Source organism: Sinohyriopsis cumingii, unplaced genomic scaffold, assembly GCF_028554795.1.
Source record: "Sinohyriopsis cumingii isolate HCF-2022 unplaced genomic scaffold, ASM2855479v2 utg001510l, whole genome shotgun sequence".
NCBI classification, from domain to species: Eukaryota; Metazoa; Mollusca; class Bivalvia; order Unionida; family Unionidae; genus Sinohyriopsis; species Sinohyriopsis cumingii.
The window spans coordinates 474,324-495,586 of record NW_028316007.1 but is presented as its reverse complement, the minus strand read 5'-3'; the positions used below and the strand labels follow the sequence as shown (position 1 = coordinate 495,586).

General features: G+C 35.9%; 1 protein-coding gene across 3 annotated transcripts in view; it reads right to left on the bottom strand.

The window, feature by feature from the left end:
• The window catches only part of LOC149772392 (tetraspanin-33-like), an 84,717-nt gene that overhangs the window by 50,247 nt on the left and 13,207 nt on the right, over positions 1 to 21,263 (bottom strand). For 2 of the 3 annotated variants that reach the window (XR_016417711.1, XM_089947874.1), the window contains exon 1: positions 279 to 412. The exons of the other annotated variant lie outside the window; for it this stretch is intronic. Coding sequence is in view for 1 of the 2 variants with exons in the window: in XM_089947874.1 (XP_089804000.1) it covers positions 279 to 368 (90 nt within the window). In the remaining variant the exon portion in view is untranslated. Of the gene's footprint in view, positions 1 to 278; positions 413 to 21,263 lie in introns of those variants that run through there. 3 annotated transcript variants of the gene reach the window in all.

Below are 21,263 nucleotides of genomic sequence, written 5' to 3'. Positions count from 1 at the left end.
TCAATACACAAGAACACCCTAAACCTAATTATTTCTTTTTAAGAAAAACGCTGACACAATACACGAGAGCGCATAAAACCCAATTTCATAAAAGCACACCTGAGATTAGGATCTGAATACTAAATAAACGTGTTAGTGAGTTCCGAGCTGAAATCTCTATGGTACAGAACTGTAAACTCGGTCGGACATGTGTAATCAACCAGGTATATGATTATCTACTGTAGTGAATATATGAAACGTAAACTTCACTAACGCCAATTAATAAATATAATACTTACACATATGAAGAAGTTAAGAAAGAACAAAAAATATTTCAAAATCAAGCTGACAGCACTGTCACTCCAACCACCTGACGCCATTTTGTACATATACTACTCTTCCGCAATATTTCAATACCTGTCTTCGATTGTTTACAAGACAAGGCTAGTAAAGGGGCGCCGGTGGGTTAACAAAATACGGGTAACTTACTCATCTGAAAGCTGTTGAATGGACAAATGGATTATCACGTTTTGTTACTATTTTTGTTTTTGTTCAGCACGATCTAGTGACGTATTTCCCCTCTCTCTACAAAAGGTGAAATAAACGAAGACTTTACGATCTGAATACAATGTTAAAAAAACAAGGAAGTGTTTAATGAAAAGAAGGAAAGGGACCGTATATATTATACGTCACGCACCGGGTGAAGGGGTGAGGTCCGAATTGAGTGACGATATGGGTATGGGGTTTTGAGACAAACAACATCAACAGTGCCATGTGAGAAAGAGAACATTAAGAAATATATTCATTAGATGATATATCTACAACATTATTCCTTTCATTTTAAGTCTTTTTTCTAACCATAATTTTTCTTGTGTAGGTTTTTAGAACACTAATCTGTGATTGATCAAGATATTTTTTAAAATAAAAATGTATTAAATAATTACCGCTGTGTGCTTTTCGAATGCAAAGTAATTTACAACCAATTTTACTTTTGGGAATTTTCAGGATGGGGAGAGCAATTTGACGGGTCTGAGATGGGTCTGAGTTTTTGTTACGAAATGTGACGAGGGAGAGGGATAAAAATTCCGTCCAGATTGCGTTATGTCACATATGGACTGCCCCATGGAAGGACAATGCCCTAACGATATGGGCCACGTACACTGAAGGTACACATGTAACGTGAAATGATTTGCATTTCATTTCGGAAAGGCTATTTGGGAGAGCTCTCTTCTCTCCATGTTTATGATAATGGCAATACAACACTGAACAGCTGAAAAAGTATTGCAAAGCTTGTTGTTGTATTATTTTTATTAAAAAAAAATCAGTTTTTAAAAATCGGTTCCTTAAATAGTTTTAGGCATAAATATCTACTAAAGAAAAAAAAAAGATATATGAATGTGGTTTGCTATGATCGTTAATGTAACTTAAATCCTAATTCCTTATTATTTCGACGTTTGCTATGATCGTTAATGTAACTTAAATCCTAATTCCTTATTATTTCGACGTTTGCTATCAATTTTTTTAAAATTTATTTTAGGTAAGGATTAAGGTATGCGTGATATTCCGTAAGATTTAAACCACTTGTTGCAGAGTAAGAACCGCACACAAATGTAGAAGTTTTTAATTACACATGTATACTAGTATACTAGTACTTACTTGAAGGTAAAATTATTTAATTATACATGTATATTAGTACTTACTTGAAGGTACAAGTAATTAATTATACACGTATACTAGTACTTACATAAAGGTAAAAGTATTTAATTATACATGTATACTAGTACTTACCTAACTGTAGAAGTATTTAACTATACATGTATATTAGTACTTACTTAAAGGTACAAGTAATTAATTATTTAATTAAGTATTTAATCATACATGTAAACTAGTACTTACTTTAATGTACAAGTATTTAACTCTGTACTAGTGTTTGCTTTATGTTGGAACATAATAATATTCAAAACAAACATCACGATCTTTCAGATATGAAAATCTGTACTCAGAATGTACTCGTTACGTGCAGGGTAACTCACACTTCCTGGTTCCACTGTCCTAACATAGTTTTACAGGACAAAATCTTGGAGGGGCTGATATAACTTTATTTTGCTGTTATTTTATTGTTTTGTTGTTGTTGTTGGTTGTTTTTTTTTTTTTGGGGGGGGGTATCTTTTTCCATCTTTTATAGCCTATTGCATTTTCCCGTTATTTATTCCTTTATTCATGAAACATTAAACTGCTTAGTATGTAGCGAAATAAGAGGAGGAAAGGAGGGTATTTCATTTTAGTTTTAAGTAACAACGACTGAAATGGCCCATTAAGTTCACAGTACTTTTATTAATAATCGTGTCCCTTGCAACGGTAATAGGACATGAAACATAAATAAAGATTTAACTATCATACTGAATTAAAGGTAAAAAGTGAGCAAACGGTAAGTGATATGAAACATAAAGATGGATTTAACAGTCATATTTAATTAAAGCTAAATAGTCAGCAGCATACTCATAATTAATACACACCAGTTAATGTAGCATGCTAATAATTAATGCATAAAGCAGCATAACAATCATTAATGCACATCAATCAGCGCAGCATTTTAATAATTAATGCACACCAATTAGTGCAGCATAGTATTAAGTAATGCACACCAATTAGTGCAGCATACTAATAATTAATGCACATCAATTAGTGCTGCATACTAATAATTAATGGACACCAATTAGTGCAGCATACTAATAATGTATGCACACCAACTAGTGCAGCATACTAATAATCAATACACACCAGTTAGTTCAGCATTATAATGATTAATACACACCAATTAGTGCAGCATAGTAATAACTAATGCTCACCATTAAAGCAGAAACTTTACTTAAAATGTAAATATTTTATATCTCCTTCTATGTCTGAAAGAAGTGGAAATTAATGTTACAAAGCAGTTTGGTCAGCTGACAGATTGAGTGCATGGATATATATCAAGGAAAAGACTATATTCGGATGCAACTATTTGTGTTTATAGTGCAGTATAGCTTTTTGGCAAAGTTTAGATCGTTTGGTAAGTTACCATAATCTTCCGAGTTAATGTTGGATGTAGCTCTAAAGGCGGTAAGAGTGTTGGTTGAAAACTTTTCATGTTATTCAGCTAACGTGATTGTGCACATTCTTACAGTGCAGAGGTGTGACTCAGACATTAGCGTACATCTGAATTCATGTAACTTTTGCTAGCCTGACGCACTCACGGTCATGCATGAACGGATTCTGGTGTTAACTGTTATGTGACCGTACATATCGCGTATACATTGTGCAGTGACCAATCGAAGTAGCGCACGCTTTTAGTTTTCACCTATAGTGTAGCAAAGAAAATTAGACTCCTGACATAGTGTGAATGATCGGTGAACAATAAAAGCAAAACACCGTGATCCGATTAAGAGATCAAAAGAAGTGTTGAATATGGAGTGACGACAAAAATTTTCAGAATTTTTGTCTTAATCTTGCATCAATGATTAAAAATGCTGAATCGAATGTTGTAGTAAAGGTTTTCTTTTTTTCCTCTTCTTTTTCTCTTATTTTGATGTTTTATATACAATGTAAGTTGTTTTGGGAGATTCTATTTGATTCATTACAATTAACTCAAGTAGATTGTTTTCACTATTTATGCATTTATTAAACATATGTCCTATATATTACTGCAATTTATATGCAAGTATGCAAAAGCTAGTACCATAAATATACCATGCTATTATGTTGTGATTTGTTTGTAACGTAAATATTTCATATTTTCATTTATACAATGTCAGTTTTCTTTACTTTAGTATAATAAGAGATAAGAACGTAATTTAGACGTGACACAAAGAAAACACTTGTATAAAACATAGCACGAAGACTCGGAATGTAACAGTCACCCAGTGAAACAATGTACGCATATAGTGTAAATAACTTTATACTATGACTCAAAACGAATTTCGTTTTGTAGCCGCTTCCAATACTGGTGACTTAAGACCAGGTGGAGACTACAAAAGGGAGATTGTACAATCCAGGGAATCCTGCCACAAGGGCGGACGTCCTAAGAACGTCGGGACATGAGTGTCACAGCCACATAATTTACTATACAGCGAAGAATCCATTGGAAGGCGTACTTATACAGTGAATAAACCATTGGAAGGCGTACTTATACAGTGAATAAGCCATTGAAAGGCATACTTATACAGTGAATAAGCCAACACATAGTGTACGTATACAGTGAGAAAGCCATAGAAGGTATATATATATATATATATATATATATATATATATATATATATATATATATATATATATATATATATATGCCTTCTATGGCTCTCTCAGATATGCAAGGAGAAAGTAATTCTTTTAGAGCAATTAAGAGAGAAATTAATTCATAGTGAGATTTTTCAGTGAACCGCAAAGTAGTCTTACTAATTTAGGGGCAATCAATAACCTTTAAGAACGGCTAAGCTGCAGTTATTTTGTTTTACTATTGTGCAATATTTTTTAATTAACCATACTGATTTAATTAAACCATCTTAATTTTTAGTGTGAGTTCCTTCTCTTTGTTAATCCTAAGGAGCATTCAAATCATCCATTAATCGATTCTGTGACGCAGAGCAGTAACCGGAAAACACGCCATTGTCACTCCACTTCACTCACGTCCTCAACCATAATAAATTCAGTTGCTAGATTGGCAATTAATAATCTGACAGTAGTGTTTGAACGGCTTCATTAATAATTTAAAATCCGCAGCCGGCATTGATTCTCTTGGTGGTAGCGTAATTGGCTTTGGTAATGCTCGAGAGCCTAATTCGTGTAGTCGATCTCGAAGCGATTGAATTGCTCGCGATCCCAGATCTTTCAACCGATTCGGAGTATTATTTTAAAGTCTATCAACGATTCGCATCGCAACGTATTTAGCAACTGGTGCATCCCGCGATGATAATCCCTCAAACGCATTGGTATACCCATGAATAATCCACGAACAATTTCGCCGAGGCCAGTTGCAAATGTTGCGTAAAAAGGTTTTCTCGCATTTACAACACGCACGTGGTTCACACGTCAACGTACCACTTCCATATTAAAACCAAGTCAGTCTCTAATGTACAGTTAGATAGTTAATGTTTCACAACGCAGATCTACAAAATGCTCGTCTTGATTCACAAGGATAAAATGAATATGTGACAACGGTTTATCATGATATGGAAGATAGGTGGCGCCGAAAAATTCGATATCAAATCACTCGGTTCACCAGTAGGTGAAAACCCAAATATAAATAACCCCAGACAGCTACACCTGTCGCTTTAAACCTGCTTTCATAACTATCACTGACAGAGTCACCCGTTGAATTGATCAGCTTTGCTGAGGCAATCGTCAAAATGTCAGAATGTCAGGAGCTATATGATATCCTATATCGATCATCATATAGCATGTCGTCAAGCCAACCAAAGCAGTATAAGTGTATCCCCTAGGGGTGAAAGACTGAGAGTTTAAACAATCTCCTTAGTGTCAAACTGGGGTCAGAATGAGTAAAAGCAAGCTTTGGTATCAAAACTTGGGTTAAAATAAATAAATAAAATGGGGTTTCTGAAGCGCAGACGAGGGTAAAGGGAAACACTGGTTGTATGCGCAAAACATGATATCTTATCATAAACAGGTCTGTTTGGTACATTGTTAAAAAGACAATTCTAGCACAAAACATGATAATTGATAACAAATTCATTTGCCTTTATGTTTTGCATTGGTCCCCGTGTTGTTATCCAATTTTTCGCTAGAACCGGAAACCCATAAAATCTGACTACCGCTGATGTCATATGATGGTTTTTACATCAACTCGAAATCAACCAATAAATGATCAACTCCTCCGATGTCTTTATTGCCATAAGCCAAATTTTGATACCATATTCCATAACGTATCGTTTGTCGTACTAACTGGATAAACCCACTTTGTTAAGCGATTATGTATATAAATAATGACAATTCGATATGATCATGTTCATTAGAGAAAACACTGTAATCTCTCCTAACGCTGCCAAATAATTATCATGTGCCAGAGCCTTCTCTTACATTTTATTTTATTCCTTTAGCGCGTTTTTTGACATCTCCACCTGCTAACGTAACTGAATACATCTTCTTAAACCGACAAATTCTGCCTTAGGATAAGTTTAATACTGTAAAACCACATTAGATGGGGTTGCTCATCACCAATTACTCCCCCTCCCAGTGAATCGATACTAAATTTTTGTGAAAAATTTTCATGCTGACAAAATTGGGACCAGCTACTAACTTATTGACCAATTCTACATCCACTCGTTTTCGAATATTTTCCAGGTTTTTTTCCCGAGCTCCGAGTAGTTCATAAGTTTGATAAAATCTTTTTCGAAGTCGTTCGTGACTAATGTCCATTTTGAAGTGTTAAAACTAATATAATTCTCTAACCAGTTCCGCTGACCAAATTTGAGCACACAACGAATCTCGCTAATTTGACTGCTAGGGACATAGACTGCCTGATTTAAAAAAAAAAAATGAATACCATGCCGATTATTCTCAGTAGAACAGGTACTAATTTAAATGGGGTTTTTTTTGCCCACATTCTAAAGTGTTTTAACAACAGCGTATGAAGGCTCATCGGATAAAAAAAATCCACTTCGAGAAAGTATCCGGCGTCATTATCGCTGTTGAGAATGCCCTCTGTAAAGGATTATATTGAATAGGCCATTTCCTGCCCCTGTTTTTATGGGTGAAATAGTGACTTGTAAATCTGATGACTATTTGTCTCACTGCATTATTGAATATACAAATAACACCCGTTAGTATTAATAATGCTTGTGAATTTCTTTGTCATACCAAAGCACGACATTTGTCATGGGCTGGTATGGAAAATCGAGAACAAAACGCTCCTTTTGAGTAAATGAAAACTGGAAATAAGATCAGAGCACAGGATTACTCCAAGATAGTCTTCATACTGATTGAGTATTTCTTATGACAATTTATTTCTCTCATATTAACTTACGTGAGCACGGTTGCGCTAATCACTAACTACTAAACAATTCTTGAATTTTACCGTTTAGGTACACTGTCATTTTTCCCTTTTGCACGGTAGCTGCCAACGTATCGCTACACATGAATAATTAGAACCGCATTTTCTACAGTGCACTTCATTATTTCTTCCATTATTTTAATAATAAATTCCCCGAAAAATATTTAGATATTTTATTGACAATATTATTCGTTCATTTCGTTCTTTCTTTAAAGGGGGATTTTGTTCATTTCCATCGCGATACTTAACCGTTTGATTGCTTTGTACGGTACTTGATATTGTAGTGCATTTCCATTCATATGATCTATCTATGAAGCTTTCAGTTCTTGAAAACTAGAGTATGTTGGTCTTCATATTGTAATACTATTAATTCTTGACAATTAGAGCACGAACTGAGCGAAAACAAGTATCGAGCGCAGATGTATAAATCTGCTTGTGAGAAACTTGTAATCAGCATTATATACAGATTGTTCATTGATGGCTTTCATAGCTCAATTAGTAGAGATTCGATGTGCTCAATTAAGGTTCGAAGTTCCCATCCTCTGCACACAAATTTTGTTTAAAATTTTAAACTTTTTTAAAAATTTTTTCTCCCATTTTTGAATTAAATAGCCATAACATCAATATTCGTCCATTTACAAACCAAGTTTTCTTAACTGCTCTTTTTGTCACAACCCACAGTAAAGTATGCACAATATTGAAAACAAAACAGTATGAATTCATTTATACGAGCGTCGATAATTTGCAAATCGTGTGCGTGCGCGCGCATGTGTGTGTGTGTGTGGTATATTACCATGAAAGTATCAGGATAAGAATGCGTAAATACATAAAGAACACTTGTCATTTCCAGTCAAGTTAAGAACCAATAATATATTCGGCGAAGAAAGAATGTATATGATCCCCATATTTGTCTTTGGTGTGCTTAAATTGTTTTGTTTTTGACGATCGCATCTAACGAAGCGGCCATAAGCTGAAAACTGTCAATGAATCTTAATTAGCCTTACGAGAACGACATGTATTTTCCATGTTGTTTGGAATACATGCGATTTGCTGAGAGAATTTACCAAAACATTTAACGATTAAGTGTGAATCGAACCCACGCAAGTTATGCGTCACCATCGGAACCAAATTAGGATTTTAAAATGCAAATTACAAGCATTATGGTCAGCTCCTCTGTATTTGCCAGTGTAATGGCAATAGCCCCTCTATCGGCTACTGCCAAGTAATTTTCCGCATATCGAGTAATCCGCAGCATTATAAAAATCGATTTTGTTTTGTTCAGTAAAAGTCATTTGAGCCGGTAAGACAGATTCTATTTTGTCCACCTCCATCAGTAAATCCCGAACAAACTTTTGGACGCAGTCTGGTCCACGATATAGTTTCACTTCGGAATTTTAACTTTTATTTGACGCAAAGCAATTTGTAAAAAAAAAAAACACAAAAAAACTGCACGGTACTGCTGCTGATACGCAATAGTGTATTATTCTTCATCATTATCCTTCTGCTAATTATCCACCTATACAATTAATGCTTCAAAAACAGCTTATACAACAAAAGGAATCCTAATCTGGCAATAATTGAATTGAACATTTTAAAGGTTATGTTTTCGTTTGTTTTTACTTTAGCTGGTTTCATCACGATAATGTTAACGCAGTCATGCCCATTTTTTTTAAAGATCGTCTTGTTTTCTAAATCCGGTAAACATTATTTACATTAATAACTTTTATGTTCGCTTTTACTGGTTTGTTTGTGTAATAACCTCGATAAATTTTTAATCCAACAATGTACGTCCTTGTTATCATTGTGAAGGTATAAGAGATAGATGCAGGTGATATTATTACCGGCTAACCTGAGTGGATAAATATTACCCTTACACCCAAATAAATTAATACCTATGTTGATGGGCTTTTCAAATTTAGGGATGTCATCCATTTGTCAAAAATTGTATCCTGGTAAAATTTCATGTTTTCGTTGGTTTTGTGATAATTTATCATGTCAGGACTTGTTGCCGCTGGATAAAGTGCTGATGATACCTCCCACATGGAAAAGTTATTGTCCTTGTTTTTAACGTTAACAGTTTTTCTTGTATTCTGCATATCATTTGGCAATGGTAACCAAGAACTCGCTGTGAGAGGATTATATTTAGCCGTGTTGACCACTAATCCTGTCACCACATCAAAACCTATCTGGAGTATTTCTCAATATCCTCAGCTAAGTTTTTGTAAAGCGATATCACATGGACATATTCCGCATTAAAAAGAGCTCGCTGCCGTACGTAAAAATTAGACTCGACATCATCCTCCACCATTTGTCTAAATAGCATGTACACGATCAAGTTAAATTTATTGAGACGGTGTTCCTCTACTTTAGAGGCTAAAACTCGTCAATAACCCGTTTCATACCTAGCAGCGATAGCGAAATAGGGTCTACCAAAATAAACCCCGTAATAACTCGTCTAGAAACCCGCAAAATCTTGGAAACTTTGTCTGAACGCTATTACTTATAATGGCATTGGTTTTCTTTAACTGGTTCTTCACCAACTGAATAAAATGAATACAGTATAAACAATGAATCCGGCAAAGTTTTATCCTCATAATCGTGCGGTTATGGAAGTGATATCTGAGCCCGTCCACTAGGACGTGCTCAAGTATTTTCATGAGATCCTGACCTTAGCTAAAACGATTTGAATTACATCCCCGAGTTGATTATTTCCGATAAGCCAGATCCGGAATATTATGGTCGTGTCCCTGTCTACGCCGCTCATCAACGACTGGTACAGAAATATAAACAGCAATATCATATTTGAAATAAATTAAAATGTTTTTAATTGGACCGCACCACAACAATAGCAGTTGTATATTTTGTTCAACTGCATCACACGCATTCCACTCGCCGACCAAACGAAACTTATTAAATTTGAAGACGAGCACGCGTAAACTCGCGAGTTGAAAAATGACCCAAATCGCTAAGCTTGGTCTAAGATCTCGTATTTCATAATATTCCTGTGTGCAGAATTTGATTACACTCTGAAAAAGAACAGTTTGAGAGAAGTGACTTTAGACTACTAGAAAAATGAACCATGTACTTAGACATCGATGATGTTTTATTTTCAAACCAGAACAACAACAGTTACATGCAATAAGTGAAAAAGATAACAATATACAGTCATGATATCAAGATGGCCAAGACAAAGACAATATTAGCCTATTGTTTGTCTGTCCCTTGCCTGAAGGAATTACTTCTTACCTTATTCATGACTGCTAAATTGATCATCATAGTAAAGAAAAGCCACTGCAAAATGTTTAATGATGAATCGAGAAGAAAAGTTGAAAGAGTATCTGGAAGATGCTTGGGTTCTCATCTCAAAATTAATAGAAGTAAAAAGATTTATTTGGGTCTGGGTCCAAGTTATTTGGATTCTCCTGGCATACCTGGCACGTTCCAGGTTCTATTTATAATTTTAATAACAGACCCTCTAATTAAAGGAAACATTTTATCTTGTAAACATTTAGATCCTTCCAGATTGGCCAGATGAAAAACAAAAATCAGAGATGGTTAAGGTCGAGACTGGTATTGCAGTAATACAATAATGACATCATGCACGTCAATGGAAAAGACAATGTGATAGCAGATGCACTCTCGTGTTTATTAAAATATTATATTGTTTCAGTGCTAATTGTGACTTGAAGTCAAATAAATTACTATATAATCTTGTTGCTAGAAACAGTATTAATTCGTGCATTACGATCCCGCAGAATCAGTTATGTGTGTGTGTGTGTGTGTGTGATTTGGATTTTTAACGTAGCTTTAACAATTGTTCAGTCATATCGCTACGATATCTACAGTGTGACAGTTTATCGTGATGTATAGCACTGGGGCATCATGCTGCAGACATGCAGCACGATGTCCCACCCAGTCACATTATCCTGATACCAGGCCGACCAGTCCTAACACTAACCTCTTAATGCTGAGGAATCAATTCTATTATTGGTGTGTCCGATAATTCTTTTGGGCTGGACTTTATTTCTTCAAATTATTTAATTCGAGTGAATTTTTCTGTACATACAAATTACTCAAAAAATAAGATTCTTTGGCAGAGACATTCACATGGAATTATAGTGAATTCAAACAAAGGCATTATAATACCGTGATAAAAAAAATGTTGGCAACAACACCACGGTAAGGCACCATAGACACAGCAACACTTTCATCGTTGTATTTAATTTAGATTTCATTGAAAATGTATTCAGAACGTTTATTATTAGGACTTGTGTCTGTAATTCTAATATTATTTTGGGATTTAATTCGCAATCCCGTAAGTTCTTTTTCTTATTTTAACATTGTATTCTAGAGAAACATATTTGTTGAATTTTGCAAAGCTTTTTTGTTTCTCAATCTTTCTACTACTTATTTTGGGACAATAGAGTCGTAACACCTATTTTAGTTTGTTTTAGAGATTTCCGTTAAGGTTAAAGTCATAGTTGTTGTAATTGAACCTGTTACGTGTGAAATAAAATGTCGCGTCTGAGTAAATCTGTCGTGTAGAGCCGAGGACATCTAAAAAAGGTCTCAGCTTTGATAAGAAAACAAACCGTAATTCTTTTGAAACTTTCCCAGGGAGAGTTTTCTCGGATAACCCCACTAATGTTGATGACACCAAACGCAGTTGAAAGAGTTTGAAGTAGGTAAACATCAATATCGCTGGACGACTCTTAAGTTGTCAGCTGCGGGGTCTCAGCGATCAAACATGACGGTCGAACATTTCCATTCTTCGCAGCAATTCCAGGGAGTAAAGCCATATCGGGTGCTTTAGTTTTTTTCTTCCTTTGGGTCCTGATCCAACGCCACATTATCTACCGCCAATAATTTGTGAAGCAAGCGATTTACAACGTGCAACTAGTGGATGAATAGCATTAATAATCCACAAAAGTGAATAGTGTTTTATTCGACTTTATTTTTTGTAAATCCGCAACCGCACGGTTTCTTATTTGTGCTCGGGGTTGTCGGTGATTTTGCATTTCCGCCGACAGGGTCTCGAATTCGGAAATTTTGATTACTTTATACTCGATAGCCACGGAATACAGAATGCTAATCGTGCTGAGACTATTTTGTGTCGGTGCAATCGAACTCTGAATAGTGAATGTAATAGAAGCGAAATTAATTTGCTGGCACCATCAGAGACAACGTTTACTATTGATGTACAATTATTCTGATTGGTGCACCTCAATGGCTGCTCTGGTTGTGATTCAAGCCACACCAAGACCAAGACCTGCAGCAAGTCGATACGAGTCAAAAACTACAAACGATGTTGAGGTGTCACCACCTATACAACTCAGTGAGTGCCAGTTCATGTGGTCAAAGCCAGGTTTACAATAGTGGTTAGTGTGAGAATCTAGAATTATGTCCTGGCCAGTTTTTCAGCTACTAGACTACGTTATAAATGAGTGATCGCCCTCGATGAATTCAAAAGTATAACAGGAACAAAACAAAACAAAAAATCAGTTGACCTCAATATGAATCCATTCGAGAACCATTAGTAATGCACAATTCTGTACAGGTGGTGGAGAATAGTATTATCATTGCGAAGAAATGGTTACAAATAATGGTAAAAGTAAAGCCCCTTTCTTTCAGTTATGTATCAAGCAACAGTTAGCAAAGAGTGTGTGAAAGAATAATTTATAATACAAGCAATCCCATACTTTTTATCCACAGACATGTATTCAGTATACAGTAGGTCGACAAATCAGCCTTTCACCCGAAATTTTCGGATGAGGGGCTGATATACATATTCATTAAAAGCTGCTATTATTTGCATTCAAATTTGAATACACACATCGGTGTACATGTTATACACTTATGAGTATTTCTCGTGGCTGTGTAGCTACTGTCGGCTAAAGGGTTCTTTTGGTGACACGTAGATTATATTTCCTGAGCAATTCATATGTTTGGTGACTTGTAAATCCACCTGGAATAGCACGTTGATCTCTCCTGTGGCCATTTTGAATTTCACGCTTGATATGGCCGTTACCAATTACCGGAATGTGTCTATAGTGTACACGGGTTTGTTCATGCACGCAGCAAAGCTGATCAGGTGACATCAGACGAACAACATCGTCCATCAGTATTAATACAGATTTGTTGGGTTGATTTATCGGACTAAGTCTACAGCAATATGGAGTCTGCATGTGGTGAAAATGAAATACACCTGATACTTATGAATAATCCAATTAGTGGGAAGTAGAAGTGGATTTTGAATAAAACCTGGAGACATTGAACACAAATTCTTTTTCTGCACATCCTACTTGCAAATACAATGGATTCTGATCAGTCCTGAACAACCGTGACAGTAGTTCCTAAAAAGGCATGAAAACCTGTATTTGCCTGAAGCATCATTTAATGATGAAGACAACTACATAGTTCTCCTTGTATTTAAAAAAAAAATGATATTATTTACATCATTTTAGTCTCAAATATAATGATGCTTCTCTAAACGATGATTATGTAATATTCATTTTCTCTGCTCATCGATCCCCGGCCGAGTCATACCAAAGACACAAAAATGGTACTAACATCTGCCTTGTTGGGCGCTCAGCATTAAGAGCTTAGTGTTAGGACTGGTCGGAGTGGTGCCAGGATAATGTGACTGAGTAGGACATCATGATACATGTCTGTGGCATGATGCCCCAGTGGTAGACATCACTATACACTGACATATTGCAGACATCGTAGCGATATGACTGAAAATTGTTTAAAGCTACGTTAACAATACAAGATCACCTCACCTCACTTCTCTGCTCACATCCTTCTGTACATGCTAAACAACCTATTGCATCACAACTGGTAATTCAGTTTTCTAAACTTTCTTAATTAATGAATTCTGAGTTTAAATTTCTAAGTACTTTCTTAAAACCGCAATAATGGATGCAAAGCAGTTAAAATTTGTCTTTTACTTAAATTTGATTCACGCTCTGGTTTTGCTTGAAGTGCCTTCTCACACACTAGGGGAAACGCATACCACACGTAGAGTAGTTCTCATACGTGCAATCCAGTTCATATACATCCAAATGTATGCATTCATATAAGTTTTTTTTTTTTTTTTTTTTTTTTTTTTTTTTAAGGTTAGTAACTAATAGCAAGTATTTTCATTATCATTACATGGGTATAAGAACGAACGAAAGACTGATGATACCCGACGATATATATTTTAGCGGATTAATACTTACAAAAGTACATGTCCTGAAGGATGTGGTGAACAGAAATAAAATTTAAAGAAGCGAAATATGTCATTTTATAGAATGTATTTCAGGAATGTTTTGCTATTCTCTTTGCATTTTGATTATTCTTCATTCAACACTATAAATACAAAGCAATAGCTAAAATCCATCTCAATGCCGTGAATTATTGCGCGTGAAATACTACATATTGCCTATTTTAGCCCAAATAACTACATTTTCCGCAAAATAAATTGTACTTGAACATTTACATGACCGTTTTATTTTAAAAGTTTATAATATATCACTTTTCAATCAGTACGTATTATACCTGATATTTGACTACACCACACAAGAAAAGCGAGCTTCACGCTACAAAAAAGAAAGTCATGTGATGAAGGGAACGAAGAGAAAGCTTCCTGAAAAGTCTAAGCCAAAAAGTAAGGGACCATCAAGAAGAAAACATCAGACGGGAAGAAGATCATTGGTGGAAGTAGAGAGAAACAATAGGTGTCACATCAAAACTCATTGATTCCATTAATGTTTTCAACCTCAAACAGTCAGTTAACCAACCCACCTATAAAACATGGTCACATTTTAGACTGGATTCTTCATAGACCTGATGATAACATTCTCCCTGGTATCCCATGAATTTGCATCAGATCACCTCTGCATTATATGCCATCTTGACGTATCAGTCCCTAACCCTCCACCTTTATCTGCTACTAAGAGAAACCTCTGTATGATAAATATAACCAAACTAATGCATGACATATAAGAAAACCTAACAACTTGCTTACCTCCTACAGCAGAACAACTCGATAACTGCCTGCGTTCATTGCTCGACAAACATGCCCCAGCTACCAAGTGCAGAGTATCAATTCAAAAGTGTTATCCATGGTATAGCAGTGTTAGGGACCAGCTTCGCACTGCTAAAAGAGACCGCTGTAAAGCTGAAAGGCTTTGGCTTTCCACCAGACTCACTAATTCATTAGCAAATCTATGAAGCCGCTAAGAAGAATGTCACAGATATAGTCCATGCAGCGAAATGAGCCCATTACACTACTAAGATCATGGAAAGTTCCAGCTGCAAAGAGCTCTTCGAGATTACTAACAAGCTAATGTCAAGGAACAAATCTACACCACTTCCAACTATCTTCTCTCCAGTCGATCTTCCGTGACAAAGTACAAACCATTAGAGATAAGCTTGATACCACAACTTCAATTGACTCGTCGTCATCATGCAGTTGGGATACAGAATTTGAGCGGCAACCATTAGCATCATTTGAACCTGTATCTATGGATTTCGTACGTACATACCTGATGAAGAGTGCACCAAAGTCATGTGAACTTGATCCAATTCCAACATCGCTGCTGTTTGAGTGCTTAGATCCAGTATTGCCTTCACTAACTGATGTTATTAATACCTCTCTCTCATCAGGAGAATTCCCATCATTTTTCAAAACTGTCATTGTAAAGCCTCTGCTGAAGAAACCAACACTAGACCATAACGATTTAAAGAACTACCGCCCAGTTTCTAATCTCCCATTCATATAAAAAAAAAAATCTTAGAAAAGGTTGCTCTATCCCAGCTTGTATCTCATCTGAATTCAAACAATCTTTTTAGCAATGTACAATCTGCATATCGTCCTTGCCACAGTACTGAAACTACTCTTCTAAAAGTAGCTAATGACATTCTTTCTGCTTTGGATAGCGGAAAGATTACAGTCCTCACCCTCCTTGATTTGTCTACAGCTTTGACACAATAGACCATGATATATTACTTCACCGTCTCCAACATGTATTTGGCATTCCTGATACAGCCTTACTGTGGTTCAAGTACTACTTGGTCAACAGGACTCAAATTGTGTCTGCAAATGGAATACACTCCGGCCTAGTTGATCTATGTTGTGGTGTTCCACAGGGGTCTGTTCTTGGACCTGTTCTCTTCATTCTATATACTCAGCCGCTCTCAAGTGTCATAGATCATCATCCAGTGTCTCACCAACTGTACGCTGATGACACCCAAATATACAAATCTAGCCACCCAACTGAAGTAGATGCTACCATCCAAGGTGTAAAGAGGTGCATATCTGATGTGAAATCATGGATGACATTTAACAAGCTGCAGATGAATGATAATAAAACTGAGGCCATTCTGATTACAACCCAAAGACTTTCTCATTCACATCCTTTACCTAAAACAATAAATATCAGCAACACCAACATTAAATTCACACAATCAATACGAAACCTAGATGTTACTCTGGACAGTACTATCACAACGCACCAACATGTCATGAACATATGCAAGGCTGCATATCTTGAGCTGAGATGCATCAGCTCCATTCGCAAATATCTTTCAGTTGATGCCACTAAAACACTTATGTGTTCATTAGTACTAAGACTGGACTAGTGTAACTCAGTTCTGTCTGGTTCATCTCAATATCTACTCCAAAATCTTCAAAAAGTTCGAAACACAGCTGCTCGGATCATACTTAGAGTAGAAAGATCAGAGCACACCTCCCCGCTGCTTTTTGCACTACAATGGCTATCCATTCGATCCAGAATCAAACACAAAATTTGTTCTCTGTGCTACGTTTCACTGACGGACTCTAGTCCAACATACCTATCCGACCTCACCCATGTGTACACACCAGCAAGATACTTACGCTCCTCTACTGACAGTCGTATACTCATTATTCCCACTATGAAAACAAAGTCATATGGACAGCGTTCTTTTGCATACCAGGGCCCAGCTACGTGGAATGAATTGCCCACTGAACTTAGACACAAAGACACAGTGATCACATTCAAGAGTGCTCTCAAAACAAACTTATTTCGACTGCAAGAACAAACTTAAAGACCTAATAATGTTTCCTACCTTAAATATTCTCAGCATATTTTTTCTAGGTTTTCTAATTTCATGGTATTTGTGTTTGTAATCATATCGTTATATATGTTTTTTATCTTATAGGTGTTATCTAATGTTGTAAAGCGCTTAGAGCTTCTAAAGATTAGGCGCTATACAAAGTCCTCATTATTATTATTATTATTATTATTATTATTTCTCAGTAGGCGAATGTTTGCAGAAACCAAACAGTCTTGAGTAATAACATTAATACACTATAGCTTACTAACGGGGGGGGGGGGAGGGGCGGACCGGGCGGTTACAATGAGCGCCGGAGGTCTTTTCGGCGCCAAAACAGCTGCTAAACGTTTAATTGCAGAAAATTCGTTGGAAAGGCCATCACCATCGCCCCATGTGCCATTTACTCTTAGTACGCCACTGTTACTATATGTAGATTCCTTGCAATTTGCCAGGTACATTATTCACAGTTCTATTCAAGATGTATGGAAAATAAGGAAACCAAAAGCAAAGACTCATCCTGAATTATCTGGCGGCTATCTGGGTATGACGTTAGTATTACCCTAAACTTGTGTGGCGGCTATCTGGGTATGACTTCGTATACAAGCCGTACTATTATGTCAAGGGACCATTACTGTCACTTCCTTATTCCCCCTTTCCTCAAATATTAAAGAAGGGACCAACCTTGACGTTTACATTAAAAACCCTGCTTATTTCAACAGCACACACACACACACACACACACACACACACACACACACACACACAGAGCTTCCTTGCGCCCCAGTGAGTATGCTTATTCGACAAGGCTGTTCCCGAAACGGATTATGTTGAATGTTTCAGTTTTATAATCACGTGTACAGATTGTGGTGATAGTAAACATTTACATTTTTCGTACCTTATGTCAAGAAGACTTTATTAAAACCATAGGGTCTTCAGTCTTTCGACTATTTGATATATAACCGTTCTATTCTTTTGATCATCTCCAGAAACATCTGTTGATTTTATTTGGACTCGTGTAGTAATAGTATTCTCTGCATTCATTTTCCGTCACGTCACAAAGAGTGGCAACTACATTATTAACTTTTTATTGGTCATTTTGTGCAAAAATAAGGCTACCCATTTCAAGTTTTGTTTCAATGGAAGACACTTTTACGCCTCCACTAATTTCTTCTCTTGAAAGCTGATGCGAAACAGATGTTTGATTTGCTCTGCATTAAGCACTTGAGTCACGAGAGATTGCATCACTTCCCGCGGCTTAAGTACTTAAAACAGACTCCATTAGTCCCTTAGTTGGTTGTACGGTCCTTGAAATGCCGTATGGTCTCTTCCATTACAAGTGGTCACCTTTTGTAATCAAGAAAAATTATCAGCAAGTCATGTTCAGATGGGACAAAGTTTGATTTGAAATTAATAAGACTTAAAGGAATTAAATTATCCTCTGCTAGATAGTAACTGTTCTGAGTAAATACTTTCGAAAACTGGAGGTGATGTGCAATTCATAATGGAGTGGAGCCAAGCGATAAATGCTTTAGTTGTACTATAATTCCTTTTTTAAATATGTTACCTGATCAGAATGCCATAGGAGAACTACTACTACCTCGCAAATCCAGCTCTCCCATATAAAACATTTTGGTAAAAAGAGCTAATAGTTATATGGTGGTCGGAGAGAGTGATCTCCCCTTGATATAGGCTTGGCATCAAAATCCATGAATATCACAGTTCCTTACTGTGCAAGGCGTGCTCCCTATCCGGATTTAATTGCGGGGAGGCTGGGAGGGATTTGTGAGGTAGTATATACTAGTTATCTTACGGTATCATCATTGGGTAAATATTCGCGAAGAAACAGATTTTACTAGAATAAATTAGTTTCTCTGATGCATTTTGCATTAACACCGGTGGCTTGATCAGTTTTACTTTGATATTGATATACCCACCATTTCGGACAATTCTGCGCGTCGGGTAATTCTGCTCAACGATAAGTCCTTTCTGAAAAACATTGGATCACGTGTTATTTTGGGTAAAAGAACGATCGTATTTTAATTAAGAAAAGTTATATTCATAAAGTGTACCAAAATATCTCACATTTCGACTCGAAATGCACATGAAAATGTGATTTCTCAATGTCAACATGAAGACCCACTCCATTTACTATGTATTAATTAGAATCATACAAATAAATACATAACATAAAAAATGGAAATGTATACCTTAAAAAATGTTTGCATCTTAATCCAAGTTTCCAATTTTGCAAATCGTCTGCTACCCTTCGTGTCAACTTGCCGCTATAACGGGATTCTCAAGAAATTCCCCGCGTACAGTCTGTTTCTAAATTCTTTAGTAAGTTTTCCCTATAAACAAGACGTTGTAAACACATTACAGCATATACATTGTTGTTTCTCTTCCACATAATAACTTTTTTTATTATAAAAATGTTGAACTTTACTAAAAAAAATTTACAGGATCGTTTTAGTTTGCTTAATATATCTTCCTATTTATTGGCATTGTTACGTTGAATTTTGTAAAACTAGTTATAAACCTGACCTAATTACTCGACTGAACTGCTGACAGAAACAGTCCATAGTAATATATTTCATTTCTATAGCTCGATAGATAAACATTACATCTTTTAAGAGCTGTGCGCAGAAAAGGCCGACATAACAGCGAGTTACGAAAACAGGGTGGTGGTATCCCGTGTTTCCAAAATTAACATTATTTTGAACAGAATGTTTTGGTGACAGTTGCCTCTTTTCAAATGGTAAGCGTTGCAGTATTTTATTTTCGTCAATCGTCGAATTCGGTATGCTTCAGTATTGGAGACGGAAACCTTAAATGCGCAGAAAGGCCCGACAACATTGTATCTTAATATACTAAAACCAAGATTTTGCCAAATTATATGATCGATCCCTTTGTCAGATATTGTATATTGTCGCTGCATGATGTTAAAAAATTAAATTCAAAGTCTATTCCTCGATAACTTGTGTCGGAATTGATATAATATGATAGATGATAGACTTATTTGCCAACGATTAAGACCAAAATATCATCTCGATAAACGGGGTGGGTCAGGTGACACTATTATGCCAAATGTTGCACATTAGAGACTGCGTCAGCTAAAACTTTTATTTGCAATTCATTCCTTGATCAATTTTACATTGATACTACATACTGTTCTATTTGCAATTCATTCCTTGATCAGTTTTACATTGATACTACATACTGTTCTAGATGAGAGCCCAAAGTTTGCTTAAGACTTAGACCAAATTGCCAACCATCTTCAATTAGTGGGTGAGGGTGACCATATTTTGGCAAATGTTGGAGAGTTCTTTGTCATCTAAACATTCCAGTTCATATTTTGAACAGTTGCAAGCGTGCTAGGAACCCCTTAACTACCGTAGCTGGAGGGGGGGGGGGGGCAGGGCCGCTAGAGTTGTATGGGGGGGGGGGCAAGGTTTCCGGGAGGGGGCAGAATTTCTTGCTACACCACTGCATCATTAGTTTTACATTGATATTGGTGTATCGTTGTACATACGAGTGTAATTTGGTAAGGTACATTCATCAGTATCATATGAACTTGAACGTGCTGACGTGTTGTAAGATATTCCCTAAAATAAGGCAAACATAATGTACCTTCATAACCTTCTAAACAGTATAGCTAGATTTAAAAGAAAGATAATATTCAAACAGCATTCATAGTATGATTGATTTAAAGAAATATACTATTCAGTCAGCATTCATAGTATGACTAGATTTATAAAAAGATAATATTCGGTCAGTATTCAAAGAACTAGCTAGATTTATGGACTATTCAATCAACTTTCAAAGTACTGCTAGATTTATAGAAATATGTTATTCAATGAGCATTCATAGTATATATAGATTTATAGAAAGATACTATTCTGTCAGCATTCATAGTATATATAGATTTATAGAAAGATATAATTCAATCAGCATTCAGAGCATTGCTAGATTTATAGAAATATACTATTCAGTCAGCATTCATAGCATAGATTTATAGAAAGATACTATTCAATCGGTATTCGTAGTATAACTTGATTTATAGGAAGATACTATTCAATCAGCATTCGTAGTATAAATAGATTTATAGAAAGATACTATTCAATCGGTATTCGTAGTATAACTTGATTTATAGGAAGAT